At 41.9% G+C, this 12,927-nt stretch overlaps 1 protein-coding gene across 1 annotated transcript in view; it reads right to left on the reverse strand.

Annotated features, from left to right (window-relative positions):
• The window catches only part of SUGCT (succinyl-CoA:glutarate-CoA transferase), a 417,779-nt gene that overhangs the window by 291,627 nt on the left and 113,225 nt on the right, over positions 1-12,927 (reverse strand). The window contains exon 7 of the mRNA XM_028108970.2: positions 4,477-4,568. Coding sequence (XP_027964771.2) covers positions 4,477-4,568 — 92 coding nt within the window. The remainder of the gene's footprint in view (positions 1-4,476; positions 4,569-12,927) is intronic.

Raw genomic sequence — 12,927 nt, forward strand, 5'->3', positions numbered from 1 at the left:
AAACAGCATTTTGCAGAGAGCTTTGGAAGTATGATAATGGTCTGAGGCACACTGTGACATACATCAATAGGATACTGAGCCTTTTTTCAAAGATCTTTTTATTTGTAGCTAATGTTTATTTTCTGTTAATGTTTGTTTCCTCCACTTAAGGACTGTGCCTACCCCATCGCCCGCTGTATGGCCAGTCCCTGCCAGTTCCCAGCTTACAGAAGGAGTATGTGCAATAACCACTGGATAATAATAACAGTAATAATAATCACTGGATCAATGGATTAAGAAGTAAGGGTGTGTCCATGTGAAAGAAATACGGTGTATAGAAGTTAAGTTTACTTAATACATGTAAACTCTACAAAATAGTGCCGGGCACCTAGTAAGCACCCACTCAATGCTGTCATCATGTGCTTAGCTAGGGACAAAAATCTCCCAAGTAGGATAACAGAAGAGAGAAAGGCTGTGAGTGACTGACAAATGACCACTGTGTGGTTAACTCCATCAGGGCAGAGCGCAGCAGAGTAAAGGAACCACAGTAATCCATCACAACAGCAGTTGCTGAGCTAATTCATTTTAACACGTGAATATACAAATTTAACAGCCCAAGATCTTTTCACATATTCACGGTTGAGTTCAGCACTCTTAAAATAAAACCGCTCACAATAATCATGTCTTGTACACACAAGCACTTCTATGGGATAGAGCAAAGAGAGAGAGATCCATGCTCCATTCTCCCAGCGGATGGAAAGAAACCCGGCACCCTTAAATATTTTAAGGAAAAGTCACACATTTTTTTCATAGACTCACAAACATGAAACAGACAATGAAAGTACAAATACTTATATTTCAAGTCACCAACATCCCACAAGCTGCTTTAAAATTAACAAAAAGAAGTAAAGGCTGCAAAAGATTTGAAGTCCCTCTGCCTCCATTCATCCCAGAACCACAGCCGTATTTCCTAAAGAACTCACTGACACAAGTGATTCGAGGAAGAAACACCTAAGTGGAAAAAGTTTTTTACACCTACCAAGCCAAGCTGTTTTGGAAATGAGTGTCTTTCATTATTTTTATTTATTAGGCTCTCACACTTTCCTTTAACTATCATGCCATTCTTACTGTTTTCTCAAAGAGTCCATTCCCTAAGAGTCTTCAATGCAAGCAAACACATTTTAGCCATCTGTATACTTTTTAGGAAATTTCCTACCTATTATTAATAAAGAGAGATTCCTATAAAATCAAAGAATTCTCCCACTGTCAGAAGCTAAATGTATGTAACAATCAGACACAACTCCACCTGAGGCTTTAAGTAACAAATTTTAAAATACATTACAGTGAAGGGAGGAGCAAGATGGCAGAGGAGTAGGAAAACTGGATTTGTCTGGTCCCAGGAATTCAGCTAGATAGGGATCAGACCATTCTGAACACCCACAAACTCAACAGGAGATCGAATTAAAGAATAGCAACAACTCTCTGAACAGAAAAGCGACCACTTTCTGGAGGGTAGGACGTACGGAGAGGTGAATCTGAGGCGATATTCGGGAGGATAGATGGCGGGGGAGGGGGCCTCTGTCAGCCGCTTCTGGCAAGTGCTAGAGCCACGAAGCACAAAATCGGAACTTTTAGAAGTCGGCTCCACTGAGGGACGTCGCTCCAGTGGCTAAGCAGGGGGTGGAATCCTCGCGGGACAGTGTGGTCTCAGGACCCTCAGGGTCACAGAAAGACCGGGGGTGCCTGAGTGTGGCAGAGCTCCCAGGTATCAGAGCGGGGAAGCCGGAAGCAGAGACGGAGCCGAGGCGCGGGCTCTCAGCTCAGGGTTGCCATAAACCGTGATCTGTGGCCCAATCGGGCCACTGCTCCTCCAGCAGGGACCCAAAAAGCGGCAGATCCAGAGAGACTCCCCTTCCTCCTCCGGGAGGAGCGGCGCGGGAGCACACCACAGGGATCCGCTGGGTTTGGAGACTCCACACCGAGTCGGGTGCCAGAGATAGAAACGCTCGGTCACAGGCCGGGTGAGCACGGAGTGCGGCCGGAGACCGGGGAGACGGGAGTGATTGACTGCTTTTCTCTGAGGGTGCACTGAGGAGTGGGGCCCCGAGTTCTCGGCTCCTCCATGGCAGAGATCGGGAGGCCGCCATTTTCACTCTCCTCCTCCAAAGCTGTACCAAAAGCTTGCAGGGAACAAAAGCTCCCGAGAGCAAACCCGAGCAGATTACTTAGCCCGGACCGGCAAGGGCGGGGCAATTCCGCCTCCGGCAAAGGAATTTGGGAACCACGGCAACAGGCCCCTGCCCCAGAAGAGCAGCAAGAACAGCCAGCCAAGACCAAGTTTACCGATCAATGAGAACGGCAAAACTCCAGCACTAGGGGAATACTGCACACAGAATCCATGGCTTTTTTTCCCCATGATTCTTTAGTCTTTCAAAGTTAATTTTTTTAACTCTTTTTTTTCATTTTTCAATTTTTCTTTTTCCCTTTTTCAACCAACATCTTATCAATCCCTTTTTTAAAAAACTAATGGTGTTGGGAAAACTGGATAGCCACATGCAGAAGAATGAAACTGGACCATTTCCTTACACCACACACAAAAATAGACTCAAAATGGTTGAAAGACCTAAATGTGAGACAGGAGTCCATCAACATCCTAAAGGAGAACACACGCAGCAACCTCTTCGACCTCAGCCGCAGCAACTTCTTCCTAGAAACATCGCCAAAGGCAAGGGAAGCAAGGTCAAAAATGAACTATTGTGATTTCTTCAAGATGAAAAGCTTTTGCACAGCAAAAGAAACAGTCAACAAAACCAAAAAACAACCAAAAGAATGGGATAAGATATCTGCAAATGACATGTCAGATAAAAGGCTAGTATCCAAAATCTATAAAGAACTTCTTAAACTCAACACCCAAAGAACAAATGATCCAATCAAGAAATGGGCAGAAGACATGAACAGACATTTTTCCAAAGAAGACATCCAAATGGCCAACAGACACATGAAAAAGTGCTGAACATCGCTCAGCATCAGGGAAATCCAAATCAAAACCTCAATGAGATACCACCTCACACCCGTCAGAATGGCTAAAATTAACAAGTCAGGAAACCACAGATGTTGGTGGGGATGCGGAGAAAGGAGAACCCTCCTACACTGTTGGTGGGAATGCAAGCTGGTGCAACCCCTCTGAAAAACAGTATGGAGGTTCCTCAAACAGTTGAAAATAGAGCTACCATACGATCCAACAATTGCACTACTGGGTATTTACCACAAAGATACAAATGTAGGGATCCGAAGGGGTACGTGCACCCTGATGTTTATAGCAGCAATGTCCACAATAGCCAAACTGTGGAAAGAGCCAAGCTGTCCATCGACAGATGAATGGATAAAGAAGATGTGGTATATATACACAATGGAATATTATGCAGCCATCAAAAGGAATGAGATCTTGCCATTTGCAATGACGTGGATGGAAGTGGAGGATGTTATGCTGAGCGAAATAAGTCAATCAGAGAAAGACAGGTATCATATGACCTCACTGATATGAGAAATTCTTAATCTCAGGAAACAAACTGAGGGTTGCTGGAGTGAGGGTGGGGTGGGAGGGATGGGGTGGCTGTGTGATAGACATTGGGGAGGGTGTGTGCTATGGTGAGCGTTGTGAATTGTGCAAGACTGTTGAATCACAGATCTGTACTTCTGAAAAAAATTATACATTGTATGTTAAAAAAAAAAGAAATATAGGAGGGGAAGAACGAAGGGCGGAAATTGGAGGGGGAGATGAACCATGAGAGTCGACGTACTCTGGAATACAAACTGAGGGTTCTAGAGGGGAGAGGGGTGGGAGGATGGATTAGCCTGGTGATGGGTCTTAAAGAGGGCACGGTCTGCGTGGAGCACTGGGTGTTATACGCAAACAATGAATCATGGAACACTACATCAAAAGCTAATGATGTAATTAATGGTTAATAACATAACAGAATAATAAAAAATAAATAAAATATAAATACATAAAAAATAAATAAAATAAAATAAAATAAAATACATTACTAGTTATTAATACTGCAGAGGGAAAAAGAGACCCTCCACTGTGTATACACGCCACATGAAGGTACTCTGAAAGAAATGGGCATCTACAGTCTGGTCTAGTCAGCCATTCTGCTTCACAGAAGGAATATTCAGAAGTCATACCCAGGTGCCTATATCAAGCTTGAATAATTATAATACAAATGCAAAATTATAACACAAAAACAGATCAAGTGTTCGTCAATTGATCTGTTGCTTCTTGCTAAAATAGAAACTGTTATTTTCCATGGGGCCATATTGACATATAACCTCCAGTACATTTGTAATAAACACTTCCATTTTCAATAAGAATTCACTTTCCCTAGTTTCTTCTTAAAATTAACTTAAACTTAAGCTTATAGGTTAGTTAATAGAGAAATCCCTTTGGAATAAACAGGGGGGAAATTTATGAATATTCTAAAGAATGATACCTACCTCAGGCCCTGTGATATGCATCAGACCAGAAACAGCAGAGGCAACAGCATCATAACCAGCTCGCTGAGACAGTGGACCTGTCTGACCATACCCTAAAATGGTAAGAATAGTCATAGTCAGCATGATGCAGGGAGAGCAAGAGTACAATGACATGTTAAAATCCTTTGTAGTCAGAAATCTTGCAGCAATTTATTACTATGAGATTGATAGTATCCCCTGAAAAGGAAGAAATAAAAATTATTTATGATCTTGTACACCGGAAGACTGCAAACTGGTAACTTGAGGGACAGTTCCCACCTACATGAATAGTCTGTCTGGCCTGAAGAGTGTCCTCAAATGTTATTTAGTTTCCAACATTTTTAAAAAGCAGGAGATAGCACATAAAATGCAAATTTCTGACTTTTCTTGAAAAATCAGAACATAAGTTCAAAACCAGGCACACGCAACAATCAAAGTAACAGCTCTTCCCTTTATACAGGTAAATAAATTCTCCAATTTGCCATTCCTCCACGACTCTTACTGCTTTATGCCTGAGCCTGATTCACTCATTTAATGTTACCTCCCAGCTCCATTCATATATGTTACTCTTGTTCTATACAAAACATATACAAAGTAAAATGAAATAGTGTCTCTCTGGATTCTGCTTACATATTTCCTCAGATAGATAGATAGACAGATACACATACATATATATAAATAAAAATGATGACTAAAAAAATTTTTTAAGGATTTTATTTATTTATTTATTTGAGAGAGAGAGCATGAGCAGGAGGGGAGGAGCAAGGGGAGAGCAGAAGCAGACTCCCCACTGAGCAGGGAGCCCAATGTGGGTCTCGATTCCAGGACCCTGGGATCATGACCCGAACTGAAGGCAGACGCTTAACCAACTCAGCCACCCAGGCGCCCCAAATAAAATTTTTGAACATAAATATGATTACATGATGTAACAGTGCTTTTTAAGATTACAAAAAGAAGGTGAAGGTATTACTTTTTTCTTTTCTTTTCTTTTTTTTTTTTTTTTGCCATCAGCAAAAATCAAGAGAACACAATAGTTTCTCCTGCTCTCCTCAGTCTTGGCACTTATTGTTGAATGATAAAGCTTATTTCAGGTGCTACATGAATCTGTCTCTATATCTTATGTTACCAACCAGAGAGAGGACACATGAAAAGCCTTCTACAGCCATCAGCTATTAGCTGAAATTTCCTGCATACCTCATTTTAGAAAAACCAAAAAGGGGTTTCTCGGGGCCTTCGCTTGCTTCTCCAGCCACCTAGAATGCTCTCCCTCCATTTCATTCCATATATCCACACACCTCACGCTCCGTCACATCTTCCAAATCTGCACTCAAACATTTCCTTACCAGAAAGACCTTCCCCAGAGACCTTTTATAAAAGAGCACCCTCGGGCGCCTGGGTGGCTCAGTCGTTAAGCGTCTGCCTTTGGCTCAGGTCATGATCCCAGGGTCCTGGGATCGAGTCCCACGTCAGGCTCCCTGCTCAGCGGGAGGTCTGCTTCTCCCTCTCCCACTCCCCCCCTGCTTATGTTCCCTCTCTCGCTGTGTCTCTCTCTGTCAAATAAATAAAATCTTTAAAAAATAAATAAATAAAGAGCACTCTTGCTTCTCACTCTTAATCCCCCTTACCTGACTACATTTGTCTTTGTAGCACTTATCACAAGATATATAATATAGCTATGTGTTTACTGATTTCTGTCTCCTCTGCTACCAAAATGTGTGCTCCAGAACGTCTTTCTATTTGAGTCAATGCTGTAGTTACAGCATCTAGAAAAGTATTCAATAACATTCATTGAATGAATGAATATTTGTCACATAAAATAATTAAAAAATAATAATAATAAAAATATAGGGGCACCTGGGTGGCTCTGTCATTAAGCGTCTGTCTTTGGCTCAGGTCATGATGCCGGTTCCTGGGATTGAGCCCCGCGTCAGAGTCCCTGCTCTGCGGGAAGCCTCCTTCTCCCTCTCCCACTTCCCCTGTTCGTGTTCCCTCTCTCACTGTGTCTCTCTCCGTCAAATAAATAAATGGAATCTTTAAAAAAAAAAACGAATGATCTATAACAACTAAATTAATAAAGAAACTAAGGAAGTTTTTGTTTTCTTTTTTTTTTTACCAAAATGGCAATACAGAGGGTTCCTGAATTTTCCTCCTCCCAGAGATGCAACAAATGTACAGCACCGCATGGAGAAATTCCCTCTTAGAGAAATTCAGAACTAGTTGTTTGACTCCTGCACATTGGTGATAGAGAAAATACCCACATCTAAATGGGTGTTGTCCAGGCACAACACCATATAATCAGGAGGGAATGCCCAACTCCCAACTTCTCCCCAAGGAGTGAAGGGTTTGGACCACACATCTGGAGTCCCAACTTTTAAGGCTCCCACCTGGGCGGCAGGCCCCCAAAGCACCTAGCTCTGAGACCCAGCAGACCTTACATTCACAAGACCCATCAGACTACGACAAACAGAAAAAGAAGTTGCTGACAGGCACAGGAGCACTAACCACAGCTATCTTCCCAGGGATCAGCACAGAGGGATCAGGCAAAACCATCCATCTCCTAGCCTTTCCCTGAAAAGGGTCTTCCTGCATACTTTACAAGCTGCTACCTAAGGATTTGGACTCTAATTTTGGTATATGTGCTGCCGAAGCCAGCACTGGAATTAACATATATCTAGGTGCTAACTGCAATCCCACTTGGAACCCAAAAGAGCTGGTGGGTCACACTCCAACAATACGAGGTCAGCAGTGCCTCTCTGGAAAAATCTTCTATACATGTCTGGCACACTAGCTTTTGTACCTAGTGCCCAAAGGTTGGGCCCCCAGATCACTTGACTCTGACAGCCAATGGGTTTTGCATTCACAAGTCCCACAGGGCTATACCAAACAAAGAAGCAGTTTTTAAACAGGCTCAGGAGAAAACTCCATGGATATACATCCAGGCAGAAGGAGAAGGCAGAAACACCTGTCTCTCACTTTCTCCCCAGAAGGAGTTTGACTCTACTTTTCCCAGCTGTTCTCTTATATTAGAAGGTCCACCTTCTAATCAACATGAATCTAGGTGCTAATTGCTATCATTCCCATGGGGCCATTGATGGATCTTGGCACACCCTCAACCATACAAAGAAAATCATAAAGATTTGAGGGAACCTGGAGCTCAGGCCAGACTGATTGATGAGATTCATCTCCTAAACAGGACCAGTCTCAAGGCTTGAGAGAGGTGGCTTTTTAGCTAATAGACAGAAACCAACACAGAGAATCAAAGAAAATGAAAAGGCAGGAATATGTTCCAAACAAAAGAAAAAGGTAAATCTCCAGAAACTGATCTCATGAAAATGGAAATAAGTTATTTATCTGATAGAGAGTTCAAAATAACAATTACAAAGTTACTCACCAAGATCATATGAGCAATGCATGACCAAAGTGACAATTTCAACAAAGAGAGAGAAAATATTAAAGGCACCACAGAAGATTTCTAGGAAGGGAGGAGGAAGATGGCAGAGGAGTAAGACACCTAAATTTCGTTTCGTCCCAGGAATTCAGCTAGATAGGAATCAAACCATTCTGAACACCTATGAACTCAACAGGAGATCAAAGAAAAGAATAGCAACAACTCTCTAAACAGAAAAGCGACCACTTAATGGAAGGTAGGACGTGCAGAGAAGTGAATCCGAGGCGATATTCCGGAGGATAAAGGGCGGGGGAGGGGGCCTCCGTCCGCCGCTTCTGGCGAGTGATAGAGCAGTGGAGCACAAAATCGGAACTTTTAGAAGCCGGCTCAGCTGAGGGACGTCGCTCCAGTGCCTAAGCGAGGGGTGGGACCCTCGCGGGATAGTGTGGTCTCAGGACACTCGGGGTCACAGGAAAACCAGCGGTGCCTGAGTGCAGAATAGCTCCCAGGTATCGGAGCGGGGAAGCCGGCTGCACAGACAGAGCCGAAGCACGGGCTCTCAACTTGAGGGGGCCATAGATCGTAATCCCCGGCACAGTCAGAACACTGCTCCTCCAGCAGGGACCCAAGAAACAGCAGGTCCGGGGAGATTCCCCTTCCTCCCCCGGGAGGAGTGGTGCAGCAGTGCACCGCAGGGATCTGCTGGATTTGGAGACTCCACACCAAGTTGGCTGCCAGAGATAGAAACGCTCGGTCACTCACTGATATGAGGAATTCTTAATCCCAGGAAACAAACTGAGGGTTGCTGGAGTGGGAGGTGGGGGGGGAGGGATGGGGTAGCTGGGTGATAGACATTGGGGAGGGTATGTGCTAGGGTGAGGGCTGTGAATTGTGCAAGACTGTTGAATCACAGATCTGTACCTCTAAAACAAATAATGCAATATATGTTAAGAAAAAAAAACATAGCAGGAGGGGAAGAATGAAGAGGGGGAAATCGGATGGGGAGACGAACCATGAGAGACGATGGACTCTGAAAAACAAACTGAGGGTTCCAGAGGGGAGGGGGTGGGGGGATGGGTTAGCCTGGTGATGGGTATTAAAGAGGACACGTTCTGCGTGGAGTACTGGGTGTTATGCACAAACAATGAATCATGGAACACTACATCAAAAACTAATGATGTAATGTATGGTGATTAACATAACAATAAAAAAAAAGAAACGCTCAGTCACAGGCCGGGTGAGCACGGAGTGTGGCCGGAGACCGGGAGACGGGAGTGATTGACTGCTTTTCTCTGGGGGCGAACTGGGGAGTGGGGTCCCGAGCTCTCGGCTCCTCCAGGGCAGAGAATGGGAGGCCGCCATTTTCACTCTCGTCCTCCAAAGCTGTACAGAAAGCTTGCAGGGAACAAAAACTACCAAGAGTAAAGCCGAGCTGGTTACTTAGACCAGACCGGCAAGGGCGGGGCAATTCCATCTCCGGGAAAGACATTTGGGAACCAAGGCAACAGGCCCCTCCCCTGGAAGATCAGCAAGAACATCCAGCCAAGACCAAGTTTACCGATCAGTGAGAATGACAGAACTCCAGAGATAGGGGAATATTGCACATAGAATTCCTGGCCTTTTCCCCATTATTCCTTACTCTTTCAAAGTTATTTTTTCTTAACTCTCCATTTTTTTTTGAATTTTTCTTTTTCCCTTTTTCAATCAGTATCTTATCAATCCCTTTTTTAAACAATCTTTTTTATTTTTCATTTTTAGAGTCATATTCTATCCCTTCATAGTAGTTAACTTTATTTTTGGTATATATATATATAAGTTGTTCTCTCTTTAAGATTTTGGGATACAGTTTCTTCTAACAGATCAAAATATACCCTAAATCTTTAGTGTATGGCTTTGTTCTAGTCTCCTGCCTGATCACATTCTCTCCCCTTTTTTTTCTTTTTTAAATTCTCTTCTTTCTTTTCTCAACCAACTTCTTATCAGTTCCTATTATAAAATCTTTTATAATTTTCATCTTCACAGTCATACTCCATCCCTTCATCGTACTTACCCTTATTTTGTACATATACAAGAATTCCCTTCCTTAAAATTTTGGGAGGCACTTTCTTCTAACAAACAAAATACCCCCAAAATCTAGTGTGTGGCAGTGATCTATGAACCAGCCTGATCATATTTGATCATATTATGTTTTTTGTTTGTTTGTTTTTATCTATTTCTTCTTTTTTCTTTCTTTCCCTTTCTTTTCCCCCAGTCTCAGGGCTCTTCTGATGTGTTTAGGATATATTTTTCTGGGCTCATTGTTACCCTGTTAGCATTTTGTTCTCTCATTCATCTATTCTCCTCTGGACAAAATGACAAGACTGAAAAAATCACCTCAACAAAAAGAAGAGGAAGCAGTACTGACTGCCAGGTACCTAACCAATATGGACAGTAGTAAGATGTCAGAACTAGAACTCAGATGATGATTTTAAGGATACTACCTGGGCATGAAAATAGCAATAGAAGATATTAAAGACACCCATTCTAGAGAAATAAAAAAAATAAAATCTAACCAAGTCGAAATCCAAAAGGCTATTACTGAGGTGCAATAAAAAATGGAGGCTCTAACTGCCAGGATAAATAAGGCAGAAGAGAGAATCAGTGATATAGAAGACCAAATGATGGAAAATAACGAAGCTGAGAAAAAGATAAACAACTACTGGATCACAAGGGCGGAATTTGAGAGATAAGTGATACCATAAGACAAAACAATATTAGAATAATTGGGATCCTAGAAGAAGAAAGAGAGAGGGGGGCTGAAGTTATATTGGAGCATATTATACCAGAGAACTTCCCTAATTTGGGGAAGGATACAGTCATCAAAATCCAGGAGGCACAGAGAAACCCTCTCAAAATCAATAAAAATAGGTCAACACCCGACATCTAATAGTAAAATTTACGAGTCTCAGAGACAAAGAGAAAATCCTGAAAGCTGCTTGGGAGAAGAGATATGTAACCTACAATGGTAGAAACATTAGATTGGCAACAGACCTATCCACAGAGACCTGGCAGGACAGAAAGGATGGGCATGATACTTTCAGAGCACTAAACGAGAAAAATATGTAGCTAAGAATACTATATCCAGCTAGGCTGTCATTGAAAATAGAACGAGAGATAAAAAGCTTCAAGGAAAAACAAACACTAAAGGAATTTGCAAACAGAAAACCAGCCATACAAGAAATAGTGAAAGGGGTCCACTAAGCAAACAAAGAGCCTAAAAGTAACAAAGACCGGAAAGGAACACAGACAATATACAATAACAGTCACCTTACAGGAAATACAATGGCACTAAATTCGTATCTTTCAATAGTTACCCTGAACATGAATGGGCTAAATGCCCCAATCAAAACACAAAGCCTATCAGACTGGATAAAAAAACAAGACACATCGATATGCTGTCTGCAAGAGACTCACTTTAGACGCAAAGACATCCCCAGATTGAAAGTGAGGTGTGGAAAATCATTTACAATGCTAATGGACACCCAAAGAAAGCTGGGGTGGCAATTCTTATATAAGACAAATTAGATTTTAACCCAAAGACTATAATGAGAGACGAAGAAGGACACTATATCCTACTTAAAGGGAATATCCAACAAGAAGATCTAACAATTGTAAATATCTATGCCCCTAACATGGAAGCAGCCAATTATTTAGCCACTAAATAACAAAAGCAAAGAAACACATCGACAACAATACAGTAATAGTGGGGGACTTTAACACTCCCCTCACGGAAATGGACAGATCATCTAAGCAAAAGATCAACAGGGAAATAAAGACTTTAAATGACACACTGGACCAAATGGACTTCACAGACATATTCAGAACATTCCATCCCAAAGCAACAGAATACACATTCTTCTCTAGTACCCATGGAACATTCTCCAGAATAGATCACAGCCTAGGTCACAAATCAGGTGCAACAGGTACCAACATATTGGGATCATTCACTGCATATTTTCAAACCACAATGCTTTGAAACTAGAACTCAATCACAAGAGGAAAGTCGGAAAGAACTCAAATACATGGAGGCTAAAGAGCATCCTACTAAAGAATGAATGGGTCAACCAGGAAATTAAAGAAGAATTAAAAAAATTCATGGAAACCAATGAAAATGAAAACACAACTATTCCAAATCTTTGGGATGCAGCAAAGGCAGCCCTAAGAGGAAAGTATATAGCAATACAAGCCTTTCTCAAGAAACAAGAAAGGTCTCAAATACACAACCTAACCCTACAACTAAAGGAGCTGGAAAAAGAACAGCAAATAAAGCCTAAACCCAGCAGGAGAAGAGAAATAATAAGAGATCAGAGCGGAAATCAATGAAATAGAAACCAAAAGATCAATAGAACAGATCAACAAAACTAGGATCTGGTTCTTTGAAAGAATTACAAGATTTATAAGCCCCTAGCCAGACTTATCAAAAAGAAAAGAGAAAGGACCCAAATAAATAATATCACCAAAGAAAGCACAATGAACACAAAAGAAATATAAACAATTACAAGATAATATAATGAGCAACTATATGCCAGCAAATTAGATAATCTGGAAGAAATGGATGCATTCCTAGAGATGTATAAACTACCAAAACTGAACAAGGAAGAAATAGAAAACCTGAACAGACCTATAACCACTAAGTAAATTGAAGCAGGCAACAAAAATCTCCCAACAAACAACAGCCCAGGGCCAGATGGCTTCCCAGGGGAATTCTACCAAACATTTCAGGAAGAATTAATACCTATTCTTCTGAAACTGTTCCAAAAAACAGAAATGGAAGGAAAACGCCCAAACTCGTTTTATGAGGCCACCATTACCTAGATCCCCAAACCACACAAAGACCCCATCAAAAAGGAGAGTTAGAAACCAATATCTTTGATGAACATGGATACAAAAATTCTCACCAAAATACTAGCCAATAGGATCCAACAGTACAATAGGATTATTCACGACGACCAGGTGAGCTTTATCCCTGGGCTGCAAGGTTGGTTCAACATTCGCAAATCAATCAA

The sequence above is a fragment of the Eumetopias jubatus genome, unplaced genomic scaffold, assembly GCF_037043125.1.
Source record: "Eumetopias jubatus isolate StellerSeaLion01/CBP00866 unplaced genomic scaffold, mEumJub1_p1.0 scaffold_14, whole genome shotgun sequence".
NCBI classification, from domain to species: Eukaryota; Metazoa; Chordata; class Mammalia; order Carnivora; family Otariidae; genus Eumetopias; species Eumetopias jubatus.